General features: G+C 41.2%; 1 protein-coding gene across 12 annotated transcripts in view; it reads left to right on the forward strand.

Annotated features, from left to right (window-relative positions):
- The window catches only part of NPAS3 (neuronal PAS domain protein 3), a gene marked incomplete at both ends in the record, with an annotated part of 841254 nt that overhangs the window by 764442 nt on the left and 52514 nt on the right, over window positions 1-24298 (forward strand). For all 12 annotated transcript variants that reach the window (XM_080809069.1, XM_080809073.1, XM_080809074.1 and 9 more), the window contains one exon: window positions 13478-13596. In XM_080809069.1, coding sequence (XP_080665195.1) covers window positions 13478-13596 — 119 coding nt within the window. The remainder of the gene's footprint in view (window positions 1-13477; window positions 13597-24298) is intronic.

Consider the following 24298-nt stretch of genomic DNA (forward strand, 5'->3'; position numbering starts at 1 on the left):
AACACATACACACACACAAAGGAAAATAAAAACTGGCTACTTCCAATAAGGGGTTAATATCCAAAATACATAAAGAACTCACACAACTTATTATAAAAACAAATGACCCAATTAAAAAACAGGTAGAGCTCTTGGATAGACATTTTTTCCAGAGAAGACGTACAGATGGCCAATGGGCTCATGAGAAGCTATTCAACATCAGTCATCATCAGGGAAATGCAAATCAAAACCACAATGAGATATCACCCTACCACTGTCAGACTGGTGAAAATCAAAAAGACAAAAAATAACAAGCATCGGTGAAGATGTGAAGAAAAGGGAACACTTGGAACTATTGATGGGAATGTAAATTGGTAAGGCAACTCCGGAAAACAGTATGGAAGTTCCTTGAAAAATTAAAAAGAGAACCACCATACAGTCCAGCAATTCTACAGCTGGGTATTTCTCTAAAGAAAATGAAAATACCAATTTGAAGAGAGATAAGCACCCAGATGTTCATTACAGCATTATTTATGTTAGCCAAGATACGGAAGCAACCTAAGTGTCCACCGACACATGAACGAATAAAGATGTGTGTGTGTGTGTGTGTGTGTGTGTCACACACACACACACACACACACACAGAAATATTACTCAGCCATAAAAAAAAAAAAGAATCAAATCTCACCATTTGGAACAGCATGGATAGATCTAGAGGATGTTTTACAAAACAAGAAAATTCAGAGGAGGACAACTACCATATGACTTGGCTTATATCTAAAATCTAAAAAAATAATAATAATCAAAACAGAAACAGACTCCTAGGCACAGGAAAACAACTGTTGGTCACCAGAGCAGGAAGAATTGGAGGGAAGGCACAACCAGTGAAGGGGGTTAACAGGTACAGTCTTCCAGTTACAAAGTAAGTCATGAGGATGAAAATATAGCATAGGGAATATAGACAATAATAATGTAATAACTTTGTACGGGGACAATTGGTAACTAGACTTACACTGGGGATCATTTCATAATGTACACAAACATTGAATCACTATGATGTACACCTGAAACTAATTGGCTATTGTATGTCAGTTACACTTTATTTTTTTAAAAATGGTGATTGTGCTAGACCCCATCTCTGAGAAGGCAAATTTCAAAAAAGCCATGTATTTATACCAGCATTCCCTTGAATTTTCAATCTTTGCTTAGTTCTCTAACATTCTCCAGGGGAAACTTTCAAGCATTCAGAACTTTTTCTCTGTCAAACAAATGTATCTCGGGCCAAACTCCTGGAGTCTTCATTCCTGTTAATAACATGACAACTCTCATGCAAAACCCTTCCTCATTCTTCTAGGGAAAGAGTGGCCAGATTTCCCTAATAAAAATATAGGACTCTCAGTTAAATTTGAAATGCATATGCAGTATTTGGGTGATACTGAAAACAAAAGTCATTGTTTATTTGAAATTCAAATTTAGTAAGGTTTCCTGTATTTTACTTGGGAACCCTAATGAGAACTAAACTGTGCTAGAGCCATCACCTTTTTCACAAGCCCCACTTCTGCCTCTTTGCACTTACGAAAATCATTCTCTCTTGGAGGCCACCAGTCTTGAAACTCTCTCTTAAAGACGCCATGCTTCCTATGCTTCTGACTCTCCGGTGCAAAAGAGGAGTGGCCATCATGCCTCGTTTCCACCACCACTTCTGGACCGTTTCCCCCAATATCATCACTTCAAAATTTCCTCTTAAAAATTTTTTAAAAAGGACCATCTTTACCTGTTCTCAGTGCCATCAGTTTTCAACAGCCACATCACTCACCTGCTGTTCTCAATGGCGTCCACTCGTGCTCTGCAGTCTTCCTGTGCGGCAATCTCTTCAAGGAGGCAACAGGTGCCAGAATGACAGTTTCCAGAATGACTAACTACTCCACACACACTTCCTTGACCGCCACAGCTCGAAAAGTTCATTCCTTGACTTGCCTTCAGCCACCCATTGGCATAACCATCCCTTGACCTTTAACCATGCTTCATTTTTAACATGCCAAACATCTGTATAAAAAAAAAAGATAAAAATTTTCTAAGATATAAGTGCAACAAAAAGAAGTCACAAAGGGAAAAACATAGAATTCTCAACATAAAATTTAAAAACATGTATCGGTGAACATTACAAACAGGAAATGCAAATATATGGGAAAATATTTACAAGAAGTATGTCAAAAATAATATCCAAGGGGCACCTGGCTGGCGCAGTTGGTTAAGCATCTGACTCTTGGTTTCGGCTCAGGTCATGATCTCAGGGTCATGAGCCCTGCATTGGGCTCTGTGCTCAGCACGGAGTCTGCTTAAGGCCTCTCTCTCCCTCTGTCCTTCCCCCCTCTCTAAATAAATAAGGCATTCAAAAATATAATACCCTTAGTAAAGGAAACTATCACATTCAAACTGATAAGAAAGATACCAAAAACCCAAGTGGAAAACAGAGGACATAAATGCAGGATTCATTGAAAAAGATTCACATGGCCAGTAAGTATGGATTAAAACATCTTTCAACTTTATTAGAAATGGAAATGCATATTAAACATGTGAGGTGTTTTTGCACACCTTTTCAGGAAGACCCCAGTAAAGTATCTTCTCTCACTCTTCTGCTAATTTAATATTTTTTTATCAAGTGAGAACAAATATTTTAAGATGGCAATCAATATGAACATTATCAAACACTGTTGATTATATGTAAATAAAGCATAACTTTTCTGCAAAGTTGTATGCAAAATCAACTTGTACACACTAGTTTGTTTTTTTTTGTTTTTTTTTTTTAGAAAGAAAGAAAAAAGAAGAAAGGAAGGGAGGCAGGGAGGGAGAGAGAGAGAGAAAGAGAGAAGCGAGAAAGCAAGCAGGCAAGCAAGCTAGCTCATGTTTTTAAACCTAGTAATACCACTTCTAGAAATCCACCCTAAGAAATAATAAGAAAGTTGAAGGAAGATTCATTTCAAAAAAATTCATCATTGGGACGCCTGGGTGGCTCAGTTGGTTAAGCGGCTGCCTTCGGCTCAGGTCATGGTCCCAGTGTCCTGGGATCGAGTCCCATATCGGGCTCCTTGCTCAGCGGGGAGCCTGCTTCTCCCTCTGCCTCTGCCTACCACTCTGTCTGCCTGTGCTCGCTCGCTCTCTAACAAATAAATAAATTAAAAAAAAAAAAATTCATCACCAAGCTGTGGAACATTACATAGCCAGTAAAAATAGCATGTTTGAAGTGATAATAATATGGGCAAATGCAGATACTCTCATTTCTGTTTTTTTTTTTTTAAAGCAGGTTTGCAACCAAGAGCTCCAATATCATTTTATTCCCCCAAACAGTGTCTAATACAAGTCCTGCTATTATCACACAGTGAGCCATGACTTATATTTAAAAATGGTCCCAATTTTGAAATCAGTATATAAATAAATAGTAAATAAGACTGCAGCAAAACATCACTTTTGATAGTGACTATAAATGAGTCACAAGGTTGTAGAGATTTTTTTTTTAATTTTCTGGTTTACTCTTTCACATTTTCCAAATTTCCTATGAGTATAGAGAGACTAGAGAGCGATATAAACTTATTTAAAAGCCATAAACAGCATCCTCACAAATCCCTTCTGAACAAACCTCCCCCTTCCTGGCTGCCTCCCCCAGGTCACCACCCCATTACCCTTTTCTCTTCCCCAGCCCATCACTCTGTGGCTTTCACTTGCTTGCTTTTAACTCTTGGCAATCCCTCACTCTAGGGACTTTCTTTCCTTCCCATCGTGCCGGCTCCCATCCCTGGGAAAAGTTCCCAATCCTGAGCACTGCCTGGAAAGACCACAAAGCCACTGTTATTAGGGTACCCTAGAAAATTCGTGCTCTTAAAATTAAGCAACTTCCAGCCACTGTCAAGTCTTACTACTTATTTTCTATCAGTCCAATTGCTTTGCCCACATGGGCTGCTAGGTATCTCCTTTCACTTTCAAAATCCTCTCCTTCTCCCATGTCCTCTATTGAAATTAAGACGTTCAAAGCCATTCCCATCACACTCCTCTCTTTCCCCCCGCCCTCTCTTTTTTCTCTCAAATCCTCCTTTTTTTTCTTACCCCTCATTTCAGAGGTTCACTTATTTTTCTCAGTCACTGATTAAATATCCTTTAGGATTTAAATTCTTTAATGAGCATTTCTCTTCTTTATAGCGTTCATCATTGCCAGAAGTTTCTACCTATTTCCCCTTCTCCAAAATGTAAGCACTTACATTTACAAATAGCTCTAGCTCATTGTAGATACTCAGTATTTAAATAATTGAACAAGGACTAAGTGAGTGATAATAAAACACCTGACAGTTGCTTACATGGGTTACTTTAAAACCTCATCCTGTCTTTTAGGGTCGTGTGCCGAGTAAGGGCAAAAAGTTCTAGGGACAGGCCAAAGAGCCACCTTTAAATCCTTAAAAGGAGGTGATGCAATGTCTACAATAGCCAAACTATGGCAAGAACCTAGATGTCCATCAACAGATGAATGGATAAAGAAGATGTGAGATATATATATATAAATATAATATATATATATATACACACACACACACACACACAATGGAATACTATGCAGCAATCAAAAGAAATGAAATCTTGCCATTTGTGACAACATGGATGGAACTAGAGGGTATTATGTTGAGCGAAATAAGTCAATCAGAGAAAGACAATTATCATATGATCTCACTGATATGAGGAATTTGAGAGGCAGAGTGGGGGTTTTCACGGGTAGGGAAGGAAAAAATGAAACAAGATGGGATTGGGAGGGAGACAAACCATAAGAGACTCTTAATCTCAGGAAACAAACTAAGGGTTGCTAGAGATGGCGGGGAGGGATAAGGTGGCTAGGTTATGGACATTGGGGAGGGTATGTGCTATGGTGAGTGCTGTGAGTTGTTTAAGACTGATGATTCACAGACCTGTACCCCTGGGGCAAATAATACATTATACGTTAATGAATAAATAAATAAATAAATAAGATGCTCAGAAGCAAGGGTAGTTTCAGGTTTTGTGGGGCTTGAAGCCCATAATATTTCATTCTTTAACAATAAAATTGCTAATATAAAATTAAAAAAAAAAAAAAAGAACCTCAAAAGGTGTGCTCCCAGTTGAGAGGCCTGCAGTTGACGTCTGTGTATCAATGGCTCGAATAACCGCCTGATGCGGCAGCCGGGTTCCATAACCACTTCTCATCCCATGGCACTGCTGTGGTCAGTCACAGAGCTTAAAGGCAGAATGCATATGCGTGTGTTTGCAAGTGCCTTTGCCACCCAACTCCTGTCTATACCCCCCATTTTACAATATAGTGTGTCGCCCACATTTGCTCCTGAAACGGAGATCTGGCCAGAATGCTCAGAAAATAAACATGGCCGTTCCACCCGGTCCTGGCAACCGGTGCCCGCCCCATGGATGGGCTGCATGGGAGACTCATGTATATAAAATAGTATATTAAAGTAAACTTACAAAAGCAAAGAGCAATCATTGCAACCATAATTTTTTTCTTCCTCTTTGGGATTCTAATTTTAAAAGCATTAAAGGAGACAGCTGCTCATGCTGTGATATGCGCTAAACAGCCTGAAGGATGGAAAAAAATATATTTGTAGCTCATAATAACTATTGACCTTTCTGATATACAATGTTCTCTGTGTTAGCTATTCGGTTCTATCAACAGTGAAGATTGAACATGACTTTTTAATAGAAAACATGGGGTTTTGAGCTGCCTTCACAAAGGTGTTTACGTATTGTTATTTTGTTTTGTACTACAAAAGACCAAGTCCTGATGCCCTTTGTCTGACATCATGTTTGTTGTTTAAAAATAAAAAAAAAAAAGGAAAGGAAAAGAGAGAAAAAAGAAAGGAAGGAAATAAAAGAAGGAAACAGAAAAGGGGGGAGGGGGAGCCTCAATGTTATTGAGTATGTTTTATATGAGGAATTGGCTCGTAACCACTTTATAGTCGTGATAAAAGCATTGCCACACTCGATCCCATACGCAATATTGGTAATGGAATCCAACAGCATCCCGGGAGGACGTGCCATATTTCTTTCCCAGAATAGATCCCTCAAGTGGCCACATTTATAGGGCGTCTCCGGTAAGATTTAGAACACTTGCTGGCAGCATTCATACGGCCTGTTCCTGGGAGTGCAGAGCCTGCTGCAGAGCGGGCCACACTGGATGCCCTGTACTCTCAAAGGCCATCTTTACACTGCCCGGGTTTTCCCCTTGAACTTTCCTGGGGCTTTCGTAGTCGTGTACAGAAACACCCACCGGTAGCAGCTTGACTCTGACACTGAGTCTACTTCCCCAGAGCGGTATCATCCACACACCGAGTACGGAACGGCAGGCGGCAGCCAAACATGCTCCTCTCCCTCGGGGGACAGCCTCGCCAAGTAGCAACCCCTGCCAGGCGCAGGAAACCTGAAAGGCAACCTTATGCGTCGTGGTTCTCATCCCAGGCAGGCAGATATTGCCAGTGAGTGTGTGCTGACAGGTGGCACGGGTTGGCAGATTATTATTTTTTCTTTTTTTTTTTTTTTTTTGGCGGATTACCCTTAATGTGACTTTGAAAAAAAGTTTATTACATCATTATTGAACCACAATTATTTTCACAGCTATGCTCTAGAGTTTCAGTTAATGATTCACAAGTTTCTAAACAAGGCTGAAGACTCACGACTGAGTGGGAGCAGGAATCAGCTCTAATGAGACTTAAATAAATTCAGGGGTTTGTTTTGTTTTGTTTTGTTTTTTGGTGGGTTTTTTGTTTGGTTTGGTTTTGTTTTTTGTTTTTTTGGGGGGGTTTTTTGGTTTTTATTTTTTTGTTTTTTTGTTTTTTGTTTTGTCATACTCCAGAGCAAGAACCGAAGCTGCTAGAGGCTGATGGCCAAGCCAGAGCTCACGGGCTGGAACTGCATTTGCATGGCACCCAAAGGGTGATGCAATGCATGCTCACAGAAAATGGTGGGCACTGCCTTGCCTCCATGGCCAAGGATCTCGGTCTAGTCTACTGAAGTCTGTTCTCCCCTTCCAAGTTGCCTGGCACGTGGTAGAGGACAGGCCAGTGGGATGAAGGCCAACTCTCAAGAACAGAATGAAGTATTCTCTAATTCTGGGGGAAATCGGGCCCATCCTTTTTCAACTACCAAACCACATGGCTCAAAATATTTTGCAGAACATGCCTTGGAGAAGAATACAACGAGAGGCGTAGGACTCCCTCTCCTCAAAAACAAATAAACAACAACAACAAAACACCAAGTCTTGGGCCAAGATATTCCATGAGCATGGCATGGCAGGGGGGAAAGGAATAATAATTCTTAAAAGAAAGCATCTAACTATTTATTCCGCATGCACACGGAGTGACTACTTATGTGAAACACCAGGCTGGGCACTTGCGGGTCCCAGGGTGGGGGGCAAAGGGAGGTAGGTAAGGGAGGCAGGGAATAGATACAACTTAATAGACAAGCATGACATCAGGCCTGCCTTTCAAGATCTCCCAATCTTGTAGATGGCACTGTTGATAGCATCTTTTGTAAATCGCACATTTAAAAAAATCAATTGAGCATTTACCTGGGAAAACACAAACTCTGCTTAGAAAAATCAGCATCACAGGTAGAGTTTCCTGCATATGTGAGTTCGCCAGGTACAGGCACAGTGGGCAATGCGTTCCTTCTCACTGTTACAGGAGTTTCACCCATGTTGTTGTCACATACCAAAACAAGGCCGTGATTTTTCCAGAAAGAGGGTCAATGTGGATGTTATATTAGTCATCTATTGTTGCATAACAAATCACCCCAAATATTTTGCTTAAAGCTATCTCACATATTTTCTACAGGTCAGGAATCCAGTAGCAGTTAATCCGAGTAGTTCTAGCTCAGGATCTTCCCTGAGGTTAAGATGAAAATATCAGTCACAGCGTAGTCATCCGAAGACTTGACTGGGGCAGAAGGTCCATTTCTAAGGTCACTCATGTGACCGTGTCTCACTAGGAAGCCTCCGTTCCTTGCAACACTGGCCTCTCCACCAGGTTGCTCAAGTGTCCTCACAATATGGCAGATCCCTTCCAACAGAGTGAATGGCCCAGGAGAGAGCCAAAAAGAACCCATGCTTCCTGTTGTGACTGAGTCATATTCCACCAGTTCCACCATTTGCTATTTATTGGAAGTAGGTCACCAAGTCTAGCTCACACTTCCTTTTGGAAGGAGGAATATTGAGCGATTTATGGCATTTTTAAATGACCACACTTGTCATCCTGGATAAACATAAAATCTGCTGGGATACTATCTGTGAGACAAGATTTATTTACCACGGTTGTCCTACTGTTGGGAAACTAGGTTGAAAAGATCTTCTTACATGAAAGTCAGCATTTAATGAATAGTAGCTCTTGAATGTATTAGACATAGGTAAACACATATATGTACTTATGTACATGTATGTATACTTTTTAACTCTGGGAACAAGGAACCACAGTAGGTGGTAAAGGGGATGCAAATTAAACCTGTGTCAGCCTTTTTGCCCTGAAATGCCTAGCATAAGACATAAAATGAAGATTTAAATAAATAACTCTAAGGGCAGTACTTGGCAACATCACGACCTTTGGGGTCAGACAAACATATGTCATGTCTGTGTGCTCTTCCACTATCTGGAAGACTTGGACAACAACATTTTTATATAATAAAGATCTAATATTTGTATCCAGTCAGAATGGGCTAAGTTATACTGCAGTACAAAACAATTCCAAAATTATAACAAAAATTTGTTTCTGTGAGGGTCCGCTGTGGGTTCTGTCCCACGCTATCTTCTTTCCAAGACCCAGGCTGATAGGGCAGGCACCATCTGAAATGTTGACAGTTACCATGGCAGAAGGAAAGAGAAAGGACCTCTTTCTATGAAGAGACTGGTTCTTTTCAATGATTCCACCAGAAGCGACACATGACTTTGGCTCACATTTCCTTGACCTCAGAAAGCCATATGACTATAGATAACTTCCAAGGGGCTGAGGGAGAGCAGGAAAACCTTTGTAAGAAAAGGAACAATTTGCCACATGCTTGACACCTACTCATTCTAAAGTCCTAAAATACACCAGTATCTAGCAAAGCTAACAGAATACGACGATGAAACAATTTGGCTTCATCGGGGTAATTGCAAAATGAACCAATGTCTCTTCCCTTGTAAAAGCCATTTTGGTTATTTGCACTTTGGTTTGTCCTGTACGCACAGAACCTCTGAAAAAGGAGAGATTCATTTAGGCAATGAAATAGGAAAAGAATATATTTAACTACATGTGTTAGCAGCATTGCCCGATACACCTCTCTTTCAAAAGGAAAAATACTGGGGCACCTGGGTGGCTCAGTGGGTTAAGCCTCTGCCTTGGGCTCGGGTCATGATCTCAGGGTCCCTGGATCGAGTCCCACATCGGGCTCTCTGCTCAGCGGGAGCCTGCTTCCCCTGCCCTCTCTCTCTGCCTGTCTCTCTGCCTACTTGTGATCTCTCTCTGTCAAATAAATAAATAAAATCTTTAAAAAAAAAAAAAAAAAAAAAGGAAAAATACTTCTTTCGTTCGCAACCGAGGAGCAGCCAAGTTTTCTCAAAACTTAATTTTTCTTGTCCTTCCCTCCTACAATCAGGATTTGGTGGCAGTTGGAAGGTTCTGACATGGGGTTGCACTGAAAACATTTATAGTGTATGAAAAAGAAAGCTCCTCTTTATGCTGGGGCCCCATCTATTTGCAGAGACCCTGGAAAAAATCCTGGAAGTGTTCAGGCGGACCTGGTCCTAGGATTAGCCAGTAGAAAGTAGTTGGTAGTAGTTGGTAGATGGTTCCCAGCTACCTCCTCCTCTTCCTCGAGCTTCCCCGTCACCTCCTGCCCCTACATACTAATAAGGAAGCAGCAAGTAAAGCTCTAGTCAGGGATTCATAAACAAATGTGAAATAATGCAGATATGATTTCACATTATGGTGGCATTTGCCAACATAAAAATTATTACAACTTTGCTATAAATTGTTCTGTAAATTTTACAAAATATGCAAAAACTGACATTTCAAGAGCCGAGATAACTTAGATTTATTAAAAAGTTGAGGCCCTTGAGATTCAGCAAAAAGAGAGTCTATTTCTTTATCTCGCTTTGAGTTGTATGGGTCTCGTTTGTGTTTTGTTTTCCAGCTCCTTGCTTATAATGCATGGGTCAAAACTGGCCCTATCTGGGCTTTGACCACTTAATCCAGTTTCAGCCATAAATTTCTCCTCTGTCTCTGGCAGCGGATGGAGCTCTCTGAATCCCAAATTTCTTATCAGAGCGCACAGCAATCATGGCCTGCCTCAAAAAAGCTGACAGGAAAGCATCTGATCTCTAGAAAGCACTCTAAAATGCTTCTTTGGCGTAGTAGACTGGCCCCTCCGTCTCTATAGGGCACAGCCTTAAGGACCCCTCTCCTGCCACCCTGTCCTCTTCACACACACCCATACACACACATACATATATGCACACGTGTACACACACACATTCTCTATTCAATGCCACAGGCACATTGCACATCACCAAGGCTACACTCTCTCCTGAGAGAACCCTCATCAGAATCTTGCTTCTCACCTGAGACACTCACATAGCTTCTCTTGGAAAGCTCCCACTGTTGCCTGTCACCTGCCGCTGACACACCTCTCATAAGAGAGCCGCCATTGTCAGAGCTGGGATAACCAGCATGTATTTGCTAGCCCTTGAAGGAAGCACGGCCAAGGCCAGCGTGTGCTGTGAACGAGTTTGTTACATGTCCCTTTGAGAGTGATGGCATGGCATGTTACTCCCCCCCCACCCTCAGAACTAGAAAGTCATACGGAATGAAAAGGAAAATCTTCATCAGAAATCCATCTCTTCTCTAAGTTGCCCCCTCACTTTCTCCCCAACTCCCCGTTCCCCCATGGTGGGAAATAAAGCTCAAAGACCAGTTTAGATGTTAAATCTCAGCTTCAATGGAGCAAAACCTGACCTTAGCATTCCTCTCCCACCAGTGGTCCTGGGTTTAATTACTGCCACCCCTGTATGTTTAGGCAATTACCGTTGTAACACAAGGCGGGGGGGCGGGGGGGTGTTGTGTGCAGGGTGTCAGTCAGCCCAGGACATCGTGTTCAGCCCCCACAGCTCATACAAAGCTTGTCACCCAGCAGGAAGCAGCCGTGCCCACGAAGTGTCGTACTCCGCAATTCCCCGTCCTGGAAACAATGGTTTCTAACGATGCCTGAATTCTTCACTCTTCTGGATTGAGGCGGTTCCTTTCTCCTGGGGTCATGGTACCCCAGGACCCTGGCCCTAAAATACATCTCACTTCTGCGGGAAGTTTCATTTTTCCTCAGCTATTGCAAACACGATCCTGCCGAACAGAGCTGAATTTTTAAGGCCGAGTTTGTGGTGTGGATTCTGATGGCTTCCCGTTAGTTCAAGTCTCTGAGGACCAGTGCCAATAAATGTGAAAGGGACAACAGTAGATTGGCATACTTTTCCATTTCCACCAGGATGAGAAACTGCTATAAATGAAGTCTAACCTTAAATGTATAATCTGTCCTTGGGAAGGGGAGGAAAAAAAAAAAAAAAAGGGATATAGCATCTTCAAGCTCTCGGCATCCCTTACGAGAAAAAATTGGTTCTAAGGGTCTCTGATCTTGTGTTTTAGTAAAATAGAACTGCACGGCTGACTGACAGTTCTGATCTAAAGCATTTACGTTTAAGTTTTGATCTCTCTGCTTTTGATTAAAACTAATGAGCTCATTTAATTCAAAATGGGAATCTCTGATAAGAGAAATAAGGTTGATGTGATTGGATTAGAGGGGCAAATTAAACTCTTAGAGCAGAAGTTTGTGCTTATATAGTGTATTAAAAAGCTGTTGGCGTATTATGGCGTGTTAGATGATGAGAAAAATTTCATAGTAATTCATATTTAATCAGAAGAAATGAAAGTACTAAATATAACATAGCTCTGCTTTTCCCTCGAGTGATAAAAAGCTGTACATTTAAAATGACATCAGATCCATGCTCTCTAAAACAAAAAAAAAAAAAAAAGAAAGAAAGAAAGAAAAGAAAATCTTAAGAGAGACACATAAGAAAGGGACACTTGTCAGAGGCTCCCTCACCCCAGAACAGAAGTGCCACAAACATAGGAAAATACAGTCCTGTTTAGACAGGAATGCTACAAGAAAAGCCACAGACCACAAACAGTAAGGTTTCTGTATTATAGGAGCTCCTATTCTCTCTTCTGAGCATTAAGTTTCATGTAAAAAATGGGTATTTCTTTCACTTAGAAATAGATGGAATATGTTTCTTGAAGTTCAAAAGCTTGTTTTTCCTCTTTTTCTTTGTGTTTTAATAACTATTTTCGTACATGTTTAATTCTTACAAGTCCCTTTGTGACCCCTATTTCTTTACCCCCACCCCTGAGAAAACTCGTGTTAGGCTTCTCAAAACAAATCTTGTTTGTTGTTGGATTTTTTTTTTTTTAATTTTAGACTCAGAAAAATATTTTAAACTTTAAAGTACTAGTTTAAAAGAGTGAAATTAGACAGTATCGATTAGGCTTAAAAGTACCAACATTAATTTCTTTGCAGGAAATCACTTAAATGGATAAAAATCCCTCAGAAGGCGGATTTATGTGGCCTTCTAGCCTGTTTGCAGAAAGATATTTTTACATCAACAAGACTGAAAACTACCCTTTTAAGTTTCAGAAGTAAAGAAGTGTTCCGCTTAGTCTACGAGTGTATGAAGCGAAAGAGTAACTATCTCGCTTAAGAGAGCAGATGATTATTTGTTAATATCCTTTTCCAATGGGGGTGGAAGGCAAGCGGTCATTAGAGACAGCAGTGGACGATACTGTTGGTGGTTTTTATTCCTTTCTGTCTATACACTCCATTCTCAGCCCTCTGTCATGAGTCAGTTGAGAAGACTTAATGCTTTCTCATTCCCCACAACAAAGGAGACCAGCTCAGGAGGGCAAGGACCCCGGCCAGGATACAGTCCCATTGTCCTCAGAACTGCCCAGTGGGCAAATGTTACAAGAAGGAATTTGCAGGGAGAACAAAGAGCCAGAGATCCGTACTCCCCGTCAGCAGCCTGCCTGCCTCAGTGTTGGTTGATTCCGTAAATCGATGGTGTCCTCCTTTCTCCCAACTACTCCATCCCTGTGCACCTGGCAAGCCTCGAGGGGTGGCTGCTGTTACTTACTTACTTACTTAAGACCCTACTTGGGGAGCTGCTGGAAGTTAAAAGGCCTCTCCTGCTAGAGACTGGAATGGAGTTACTTTAGATTCATTAATTTTTCTTTTTTATTTTCTGCAAAATAAACATTTTCTAAATGAGGTAAATTGATTACTACGCTCTTAGCACCCATCAGTCATTTATTTTTAGTGAACTCAAGGATTGCACCTGAGCAGTAGCTGTGAGGGGCTGTGTAGACATCTAAATCATGTGTGTATATATTTTTGTATTCTTCAGTGGAGTCAACCAGCCCCAGTCTGCTAACCACTGACAACACCCTTGAACGTTCCTTTTTCATCCGAATGAAATCTACTCTGACCAAACGCGGCGTGCACATCAAATCATCAGGATATAAGGTAAGCTGGGCTCTGGGAAGGGACATACTCTTGTCTCAGGTCAATCCTAGGTCATTTGCATCAAATTTCCCAGCTGCTTTGGGTCCATATAATTAATGCCTATGACCTTGAGCAGCCCATTGGGTTCTCAGTTATTTTCCTGTCTCAAGGTAGGGGCTTCATTAATCCTCTCATTCTCACTTCAGACTTTGCTGAGGCACTAAATCCCTCCAAAGAGTGTCTTTTCTTAAAACACTTGTTAATAATGCACCAAGGTCTTCAGAATTTGCTAGAAATTCCCTTTGATGGGGAAGGTGAACCAAATTCACATCAGTCCTTAAGATGTTCTAGAATGGCTACTTGTAAGAATTCCACTTCTCCCTTCAAATCCCCCCTTTCTCTGTAGAGGAAGACAGTCTGTTTTCCTAACCTCTTGGCCATCAAGACTCACACATGTAAATAAGAAAATCATGTTAGGCGTCAGGAATCTTCGTTGAAATTACAATTATTGCACATTCAATCATACCCTAGCATCCACGGAATACTCAACATACAGAGCACATGTTCCCACAACAGCAAAGACCACGTCTGGAGTCATAATCTACATTATTATCATTTTAAGGGTAAGGATACAAAAGCCTCCTAATCTCGGGAAATTCCACCATTTCGGTTACTATAGCAACATAAATTAAGACCTATGAAATTTATGAAATGCCTTGGGCAACCTAAGTCTTATCAATTTTACAACACACTAACCAGTCCCTCAAACAATATTTACTGTATGCAGGAGGGCACGCAGCAGCCGAATGTATGAGAGATGTGGCCGGCATGACCTTTTCCAGTTTGGGAGTTGAGAGCATCTGATAGCTCATTTCTTCAGGGTTACTGTAGCATTGTCAGAGATGGTTAAGAGTCATTATCATTGGGCTTAAAAACCATATACAAGTCATCAGAAACCAGTGGCCGCCTATAAGTCAGAGTTGGATACTTTCTTTGACGTGAATTCTTCAGTGAGAAAAAGGAAGGAGGTAGGGAAGCAGGCCCTTCCGTGAACGACCTTTAGCTGAGCTGTCCTACCATCTGAAGGGCAAACGTGGAGCATCCTTAACCTTTAACAGGGTTCGAAGCAAAGGAGAGGCACCAGGCAGCTCCGCCTGTCGGGGCTTTACCCTACAGAGGCCCATTACAAAGGGAGATGGTGGAGGAAAAAAAACCCCGACTCTATCCTTATTTTGATTTTTCCTGCCTTACTGAACCCAAGACATTTATGAGTCACGACGTGAGTAGCATGAGCAAGCTTGGAATTCTGGAAGCAAGCTGTAGGTGGAGTGGTTAGTGTCACTATAATGGTAGCAAGATTCAGTCTTGGCATTCCTGTCTCTAGAAGTCAGACGGCTTCCTTTCACCTGTGTTCTATCAGTGTTCGTGCGTCACTTTCAGTGGTTTTTACTGGTTTGTAGGAGGTGTGTCCCAGGAAAGAAGGGTGGGAAAGGTGAGGTATAGTTTGACAAAGCAATATTTAGTATACTTCGGTCTCATTAGATAATTTTTTGAACAATAAAAAATTATTGCTTTCACTTGACTAATGTGAGATCATAAGCTCCTGCACAATTTTGAATCTACAAGAAAAGTGGGCTGTCCAAGCAGAAAAATAGTTCGTATTTCAGTCTAGGCAAGAGAACCTGTAGCTCGCGTTCTCTCTGTGTTGCGGTTCGGTCAGCTCAGGACAGCTGTTTTTGCTGCCTGGCCTGAAACTGGACAAGCTCATTTCTTAAATACTCATAGATTGATTATTCATTCAATGAATGTCTCTTGAGATCCTACTCTGGAGCCTGTTCTAGATCCTGTAACCCAGCATTAAGCAATAAAAAGTCCCTGCTTTTGTGGTACTTAGATTCTAACAGCAGGCTAGAGTCAATAACAATAAAAGGTGATTTCAGATGATGATGATTTCCAAAACTACAAGGACTACCATAGCAGACGTATTACAGTACGCTGGACATGGTGTGACATGCATGTGTGAGCCCTCACAGCAGTCCCAGAAGAAAAAAATGTTCATTGTTTCCACTTTACAGGTAAAGAAACTAAGGCTTGGGGTTAATTAGCATACCCAGCGTCACACATTGAAGGGAGACAGCTGGGGTTTGAACTCTGGGAGCCTGGCTCCACATCCCATGCACTGAACCACTAAGCTACCCTGTTATGCTGAGAATAAAGCAAGGTCATGCATGGGTGGCTGGTGGGGGCCACCTTAGACAGAATCATAGAAGGTCTCCCTGTGGAGGTGACATGTCGCCTGTGAGTGGTAAATGAGAACAGACCATGATGGAAATGTGGAAGAACAGTGTTTGAGGTGCCTTGGTGGCTCAGTCATTGAGCGTCTGCCTTTGGCTCAGGTCATGATCCCAGGGTTTTGGGATCAAGCCCCACGTTGGGCTCCCTGCTCAGCGGGAAGCCTGCTTCTCCCCCTCCCACATCCCTTGCTTATGTTCCCTCTCTCGTTGTGTCTCTGTCAAATAATAAAATCTAAAAAAAAAGAAAAGAAAAGAAAGAAAAAAAGAACAGTGTTTGCAGAGCTCCTTGGGCTTAGGATTAAAAACACCCTGTTGTAAGAAGGCACCCTCGAGAAAAAAATATGAAAAAGTATAATCGTGAATACCAGGATTGGAAAAGAGAAGTTATTCCAGTTTCCATCAAATCCAAGCATGTTGAGGCAGATCCTACTCCTTTGATGTACCCTGCTGGTATGTCCTTCTGAAGACACCACGAAGGTCTCCATCCAGTACCTTCCCTCCCACCCCAGGACTTCAAACACGTGAGTTGATTCATCCGCTCTTCCCCCAATAAGATGAATCATCCAGCAGATCCAGCTACCTCCCCCTGCCCCGCCCCACGATGCCCTTGCCTCATTAACTAACCCTGTCTACAAGTCAGTGGAAGAGCTGATGGGGAGCCCATGCCACGACACAGCTGAATAACGTCCCTATTTATCTGTTCGTTTGCAGTAAATAAATCTAACAGCTTATAAAACATTCAAATAAAACTGGTAATCACCCCACCACCACACAATAAGCACAAATAAAAAGAAACAGCAATGATAATTTCACCACGCTCCCAATATTCCTCTTAATTTATCACCATGGTTTGCTTCGTTCTTTTCCCGTAAAGCTCCTAGATGTTAAGCCATGCCCAGTGTAGGCCACGATACTTCTCCCTATTTTTCCTGTGACCTCGGCACATAACACTTTCCTGCCTCGGTCCATTACCTCCTCTGCCACTCTTTCTTTACTGTTGTTGCCACTGACCTTAACAGTGGCCACCAAAGTGACATAACCTGTCGAACATTGACTCTCTGACAGGTCCTCTGCCCGCCGCATCAGACCTATTTGATCTAACCCTTACCATGTTTAGAAACCTCCTCTGTACCAGGCATTCTTCGAATCTCCCATACCATCATTGTGCCCATTTTGCAGGTGGTGAAACTGAGCTTTAGTTGGGCTCAGAACTTTGCTCGTGTTCACAACAGCTCTTAAGTAGCTACTGAGGAGCCAGGACTGACCAGACAGTTAGTCTCCAGAGTCTGCCCTCTCCTACCCTCTGCTTCACTGCATAACAGATAGAGTCCAAAGACGAGCTTGGCACCAGCTGGACCTCAGCATACAGAAAGTTCATCACAGTTGTTAAAAAGAAAATCCTCTGGCCTGATTAAGACCTTCTCTTGTGACACAGCATGTCCCACAGCCCTCCTTTATGGAGATCCGCAGACATTTACCTTCTTTCCAGAGATTCTTAACACCCACCCAGGGACCCACGACCAAGAACTCTAGCCAAAAAAGTGCCCCCTCGGAATCTGCAAATTCAGGCAGAGAGTGTGATGTAGGCTGCTGTAGCTTCCACACCCCGGACCTCAGGAAAGTTGCCCTCTTGCCAGTGAAGCTTCCCAGCCGTGAGCTGATATGCTGTTGTCTCTGTCCTCATTTGCTTTGAAATCCGCAGTAACACGTTATCGGGCCCGGCTGCTTTTTATGCCTCAGGGGCTTCTGGTGGTTTGGGTCCCATTGTCGGCCACATATCTTCGCGTAACACAGCTCTCCTTTAAATTGCATTGCCATCAGTGTTCTGCCTTCTTGATTAGGTCTATGTCTGGGGGAACTTACTAGGTATAGCACAGGGGGTAAAAGGAGATATGTAATCAGGGAAATTAGAGAAGTAAAGACTAATTGGGTCGCCTCCTTAGCTCCTGTCTTTGGAGGATAGTTTCTGTTAGCCTGGGACTGTCAGTTTTCTAATCTACTCCTAAATGCCCACCAGCATCACTGTCATTTCTGGAGTTTTTATCCACACACATGATGATGTCCTAACTCTGATGGCAGAGAGGAGCATCCAGGCTGGGAAAGAGAGACAAAGAGAGAAAATCTCTATCATGCTTACAGAACGCTGAGAATGTCTCTCAACTCACCCCAGAGGTGAAAACCCTCCCATGCAATGGGGTCTGGCTAGGACATATAGGAACAGATTACCGAGGAAGCAAAGGGGCACTCGGATTCTTCCCAAAACAAACAACAACAAAAACCCAGCCCCCATCTGGGATGATTTGAGTATGGATTTGCCTGTAGCTAAGTGTCCAACTAAATGATTTCTGTAACCAGTCCAGGCTCCTTGTGATACGAAGTCAGAAAGCGTAGGTAATAGAGAAAATAATTTGTAGGTTCGCTACCTTATTAGGACTGCCGATATACCTCAGCTCTAAGAATACCTGTATTTAGACAGGAAGTAACAAAAGCAAACAGATGAGAGGGTGCTAATTAGCTAAAGCAAATTCCTCTTCACCTTCTCTAAACACAGAGATGCCTTTTAAATTAGATCTTGATCGTATTTTTCAAGTTCATGGTTGTATGTGTTTTGTGGAAAAAGGCACTCCCCTAATTTTATTAGTAATTTGTTTTATTTGGGGTGTCATAAATCCCATTAATGATTTGATTAAATCCATAGAGCCTCTCCCAAGGTAAATTCATGTTGCATTAGCAAGTTCTTGAATCCCGGAGGTGAATCCAGTGATCTTGGGTTACAAAACCTTATTTAACAAGAGGACATCTTTGGTGTACTTATTAAAAAACAAAACCCAATGAGTACACCTTCCAGAATGTATTTCACCAAAATTACAATACCCTCTTCCTTCCTCCTCGTTTCTCCTTCCCATATATTCATTTTGTGTTAATACATATGGAAGTCCTGTTGAAAAAAACATCAACTCCTAGACTGCAAAAGTACAAAACCAAGAATTACATTTTGATCCCCGTATGCAGATAATCTTCTGAAAAAGTGTTTCTCAGAAAACACTTTTTATAAAAATGATACCTGATATTAAAGAATGACATCTGTAGTGAAGAGTTATTTTCAGTGGTAAATGGGTCTCTGTTTTCTCCTGTTCACTTAGGTGTGCAAGTTGCATCACTGGGACTTCAATGTCAAAGTTAGAGCTAGCTCAGTTTTAAAGTTCAAGGCTTTTCATATGCAATGTATTCTTAATTGAACATATATATTGACAGCTCTCAAGATGATAACAAACTAGAAAGGAATTATTATTCACAAGTTCAGTCACCTGGAATTCTAGTTCTTGGTTTGCTTTGCTGATAGAATCCATAATAGCTAAGATATTAACCTCTCTCTCTTGAGCACCTGCCCCTTCAATGTGCCACCAAAAATGGTTGAATCCACCCACCCCCCGTTTGCCTTTTTAAAGCCTTTTTCTGGATCTACTGTGAGAAATTCCCAAATATCTCCCAGAAAATTCAGCTTCTCCATTCCATTCCACACCCTGTTCCCCAGAATACCTTCCCAAAGCCTCAGTGATCTTTACTTTGTATCTGGTCCTAAGTCTTCACTGGTTCCTAGTGTCAACATAATCAAGAATCTGGTCCTAGCTTACCTTTTCTACCACCACCTCCGTCACTCTTTCCTGAAGCTACTATTACTGATGCTCTAGCAAAATCTGTCCAATCATCTTTCTTGAAATATATCTGCATATTCACACTGCTATGCTTTTGACCATGCTGTTTTCTTTTCCTAAAACACCTTTCCACCACACTTGCACCTAGGAAATTCTTACAAAACCAATATGGCACCACTCAAATAGAAGAAAAAAATTCTTTTTTTTCTTCTCCCTTGATGCACCTCTTCCCTCCTCATCTGTGCCAGAATAGCATTAAGATTTCATTTAAGCTCTGTGCCTCAGTTTTCTCACTATAAAATGAAGTTATAATATATAACCTGACAAAGTTTCCTACAGATCAAGTGAGATAATACATGCTCAATGAAGCACCTTCTCTCCTTTTATGAGGTACTATCATATAGTTTCATATGAAACTATAGTTTCATATGAAATTCACAATAATTCTTTCAGGTAATTATCCCAATTTTCCCAACATGAAGATAGATTAAACTGAGGCACAGAAATATGAATTGACTTGTCTAAGGTCACATATGTGGCAAATAACAAAACAGAGAAATATCCAGATCTTCTGATTTCAAATGTCTTCCTCTTTCCAACATACTATGTTGGATACTGGTTGATTTCTTATTATACTTTCTTCCCTCAGCACAGTACATACACTGCATGTAGTTGCCACTCAATACATGTTAGTTGAATTAAATTGTATGTTCTCTTTTTTTCTGTGATAGCAATGAAAATGTTGACAGTACTGAGTCATCAAACACATCACTAGAGACCCTGCTACTTAACATTAGTGTCTTTTAGATGGAACCATTGGAATACCTATGAACCCAATGACCATACTGTGATCTGGTTCACATTCCCTAATCTTGTCTGCCAGGATGTTGTTCATCCTTACCAGCGCCTTACTAAAATCAGAATGGACCACATCCACAATGTTCCCTTGAACCATCAGTTGAGGATTCCATTCAGAAAATTAAAAATTGAGTCGCTCTAACACCATCCATTCATCATGACTTCATATTGGCATTTGGTGATTCACCATTTTCTTTCTATTAAGTCATCTTTAAAGAATATTTTTCCAGGGAACCTGGGTGGCTCAGTGGGTTGGGCCTCTGCCTTCGGCTCGGGTCATGATCTCAGAGTCCTGGGATCGAGTCCCGCATCGGGCTCTCTGCTCAGCGGGGAGCCTGCTTCCCCCCTCTCTCTCTGCCTGCCTCTCTGCCTACTTGTGATCTCTCTGTGTCAAATGAATAAATAAAATATTAAAAAAAGAAGAATATTTTTCCAAATATTAACATTTTGAGGCTCTATCTTTCTGAAAACTTGAACAATATTGGTGATATCCCGCCTTCTGGTACAACCTCCATGATTTCTCAAAGATTACTAAAAATAAACCAAGGGTAACTGTATGTAGTGAATTTTAATTGTACCAGAAGAACTGTAGCTTAGAGTTATGCCTAGCATTAATACGGGGGGCAGCATGGTAGTGGTCCTTCTCTGGAGATTTCTAAGAGCATAGCTAAACTTATCAGTTAGGAGTCTTTCCTCCTCGTCGTCAATTGTGGACAGACTAGGTGCCATCTGGATGTTTCCCCCAGTATGAGATTCAGAGATGTTCCAGATGTCCAGACATACCAGTACTTCTCCTGAAGCCTTTGCTTCGGCTTTGTGTTGTCTTGAAATGATGACTACAGTATTCCAAACTGCACAAAATCTAACTGTCTTGTCAAATCAATAGATGAATTTTCAGAGAGACCAAAAATTCTGTCAACCCATTCAGGCTTTCTAAGACTATGCATTTATTGCCTTTCAATCAACCCAGACACCCAGAATAAATTGAAGGAGAAAAAATTTCCAGGGTAGAACTTACAGGCAGAGGTTATCCTGATGAAAAATGCAAATAGAGGAGAGAACCAATAAAATCAAATTTTTAAAATCCTATTATCTCTTTTTACTCCCTGCTCACCTCTGCACAATTGTCCATTACAATGTGGTTTCCAGTGTCATTTTAAATACAACTGACATTGTTTCTGATCTTAAAGAATTTATTTCCCATTACCAAGGCATGACAGTAGTTCTAGCTCAGGATATGTCATTTCTGCCGGGACTAATCAGCTAGCTATTTTACCAACTAGAGGCATAATCACTAGCCATTCTGTGAAGCGTCTGTAAATTCTAAGTATGTCAGTAACTGCTGCCCAAGTATCTTGCTAACTTATAGGTACTTCATTTCTCATCATACAGATTTTAGAAAGAAGGCAGAAGTAAGAGCATCCCATCTTTGACTAATATGAGATCTTTCAGGTTGGCTTTCTGAGCCTTTGGTAGCTACAAATAATGCAAGTGATGATCATTTTCAAAATGAAATCTTTGATGCAGAAATTAACAACTCTTTCTGTATCTAATGTCTTAAACTAATGCCCTTCAGAATTATCATCAATGTCCCTATAAATATATTCTCAATCTGGTAACTTTTTAAAAATATAATCTCACTATTATGAGACTTTGGCCCAATAAAAAAGTTTTAAAAGGAAAAAAGATACAATCTGAAGAACTAAGATGTCAATGCAAACACAGTTGATCGCTTTCTGGACCCAGCACTGGGTGGGAGAAATGCCCTAACATCAGGAGCCAAGGTCCTCAGTTGTTGTTTTCCTAGAGTCACCTCCTGCTACCAGTGGTCTCAAGTAGCAGGTGTTTCATTCTGCATAGATCAAGGGCTTCTAAATACCTTACTCTGTTTGACCTTCATTACTTGAAAACTGCCCTACCAAATGGTGATTAAGCACAGACATGATGATGTCAGACAGTCAGGGATTTGGACTTAGTCCTGTCATTTCTAACTCCTTAAGTAAATCATTTAACTTGTTTAAGCATCTGTTTCCTCTCTTGTAGAGTCCCAATAGACCCACCTTCATGAAGGTATGGTAAAATAAAGTGAGATGATATAGAGAAAGTACAACCGTAATGCCTGACCCACAGTAAGCATGCAATACATGTCCAGATATGAGGTTTAATGTTTATGGAACTTGTACTGTGTGTTGATCTAGACAGTCCAAAATTTTAACTTCTATACCTCTGCACATGCACCTGTAACTGTGGAAAATAGTAAGTCATTGGTAATATTTCAGATTGTCTCCTGGAAGTTATATGAGCTCTGGAATAATAAATGATTTCTTCTGAATATAGAAAATGCATTTATTTCTGGGAAATTTCTCCCTGCTTAAGTGTCCTGAATATTGATTTGATTTTAAGAGACAAAATATGACTGAAATACGTCATCTGTTCCTTTAACAAAAGAAGCACATACCGCATGGTTTTCCTTGGAATTGATTTAGCTTCATGGCAAGACGAATATAGCCCTTGAATGCAAGAAGTGAAGTAGGGACAGGGCCAATTTGATGTTGTTGATCTCTGGGATAAATGGCGCTTCTAGGCTCCCGTAGTCCATAGGGCTCTGTGGTTTGGTTCAAGTGTCTACATACACATAAACTGAACCCTCCAGGGAAGGCAAACTACCAGTGTGGCTCGAACCCACCCTGCATCTCAGAGCTACTATACAACTTTCTAGAAGGAATTGTATTGACTCATTCCAAATAAGGGAAAAGAGCCAGGAGTCTGGAGTTTCCAGCTTCTCATGTCATAACTTGCCCTGGGGGACAAGGAACTAGTTGCATCTTTCCTCTTGCTCTTGGAATGCCCTCCACCATCAGACTAAAATAATGGCCCCTTGCAAAGTGCTTTGAGTTACAAGACTCTTACTTCATCTGTATTAGCATTTCTCAACCCTCTGCTGCTCTGGGTGTGGGGGTGTAGGGGTGTGGGCAATGGATAGCCCATTCTGAACTACCAGTGGGCAATGGATAGCTTGATGTTATCATATTGGAAGCATCACTTTCAACTCATTGCTGGTAATGGTTTATAGAACCAACCCATATAAGCTATTGCTGGTCTGAGCGCAGTATTTATAACTTCATTTCAGGGCTTTTGTACCTTCTTTTTATTCTCCCTGGAGTATAAGTTGCCCTCAGAGACTCCCATGGGTCACACCTGCATTTCATTCAGATTTCTGACCCTGTGTCGCTTCCCTTACCACCCCATCTAAAAATAGCTCAAGCATACATACTGTACCCCATCATCTGCTTTATCCTGTCTTATTGTTCTTCATAGCACTTAACACAACCTGACACCATGTCATAAATTTATCTGTATATAGTTTTTCTCCCCATCCTGGTGCAAGCTTAGTTCCCACAAGTTTTGGTGACATAATAGAAATTCAATAAACATTTGTTTAAAAGTGAATGAACCTTGGCTAAAATAACAAATCAGGAAACGACAGATGCTGGCGAGGGTGTGGAGAAAGGGGAACCCTCCTATACTGTTGGTGGGAAGGCAAGCTGGTGCAGCCACTCTGGAAAACAGTATGGAGGTTCCCCAAAAAGTTGAAAATAGAGCTACCCTATGACTGCAATTGCACTACTGGGTATTTACCCAAAGATACAAATGTAGTGATCCAAAGGGGCACCTGCACCTGAATGTTTATAGCAGCAATGTCCACAATAGCCAAACTATGGAAAGAGCCTAGATGTCCATCAACAGAAGAATGGATACAGAAGATGTGATGCAGCCATCAAAAAAAAAAAAGAAAGGTAGAAAGAAAGAAAGAAATCTTGCCATTCGCAATGATGTGGATGGAACTAGAGGATATCATGCTAAGTGAAATTAGTCAATCAGAGAAAAACAATTAAAATACGATCTTTCTGATAT

This window comes from Martes martes (assembly GCF_963455335.1).
Source record: "Martes martes genome assembly, chromosome: 7".
Taxonomy (NCBI): domain Eukaryota; kingdom Metazoa; phylum Chordata; class Mammalia; order Carnivora; family Mustelidae; genus Martes; species Martes martes.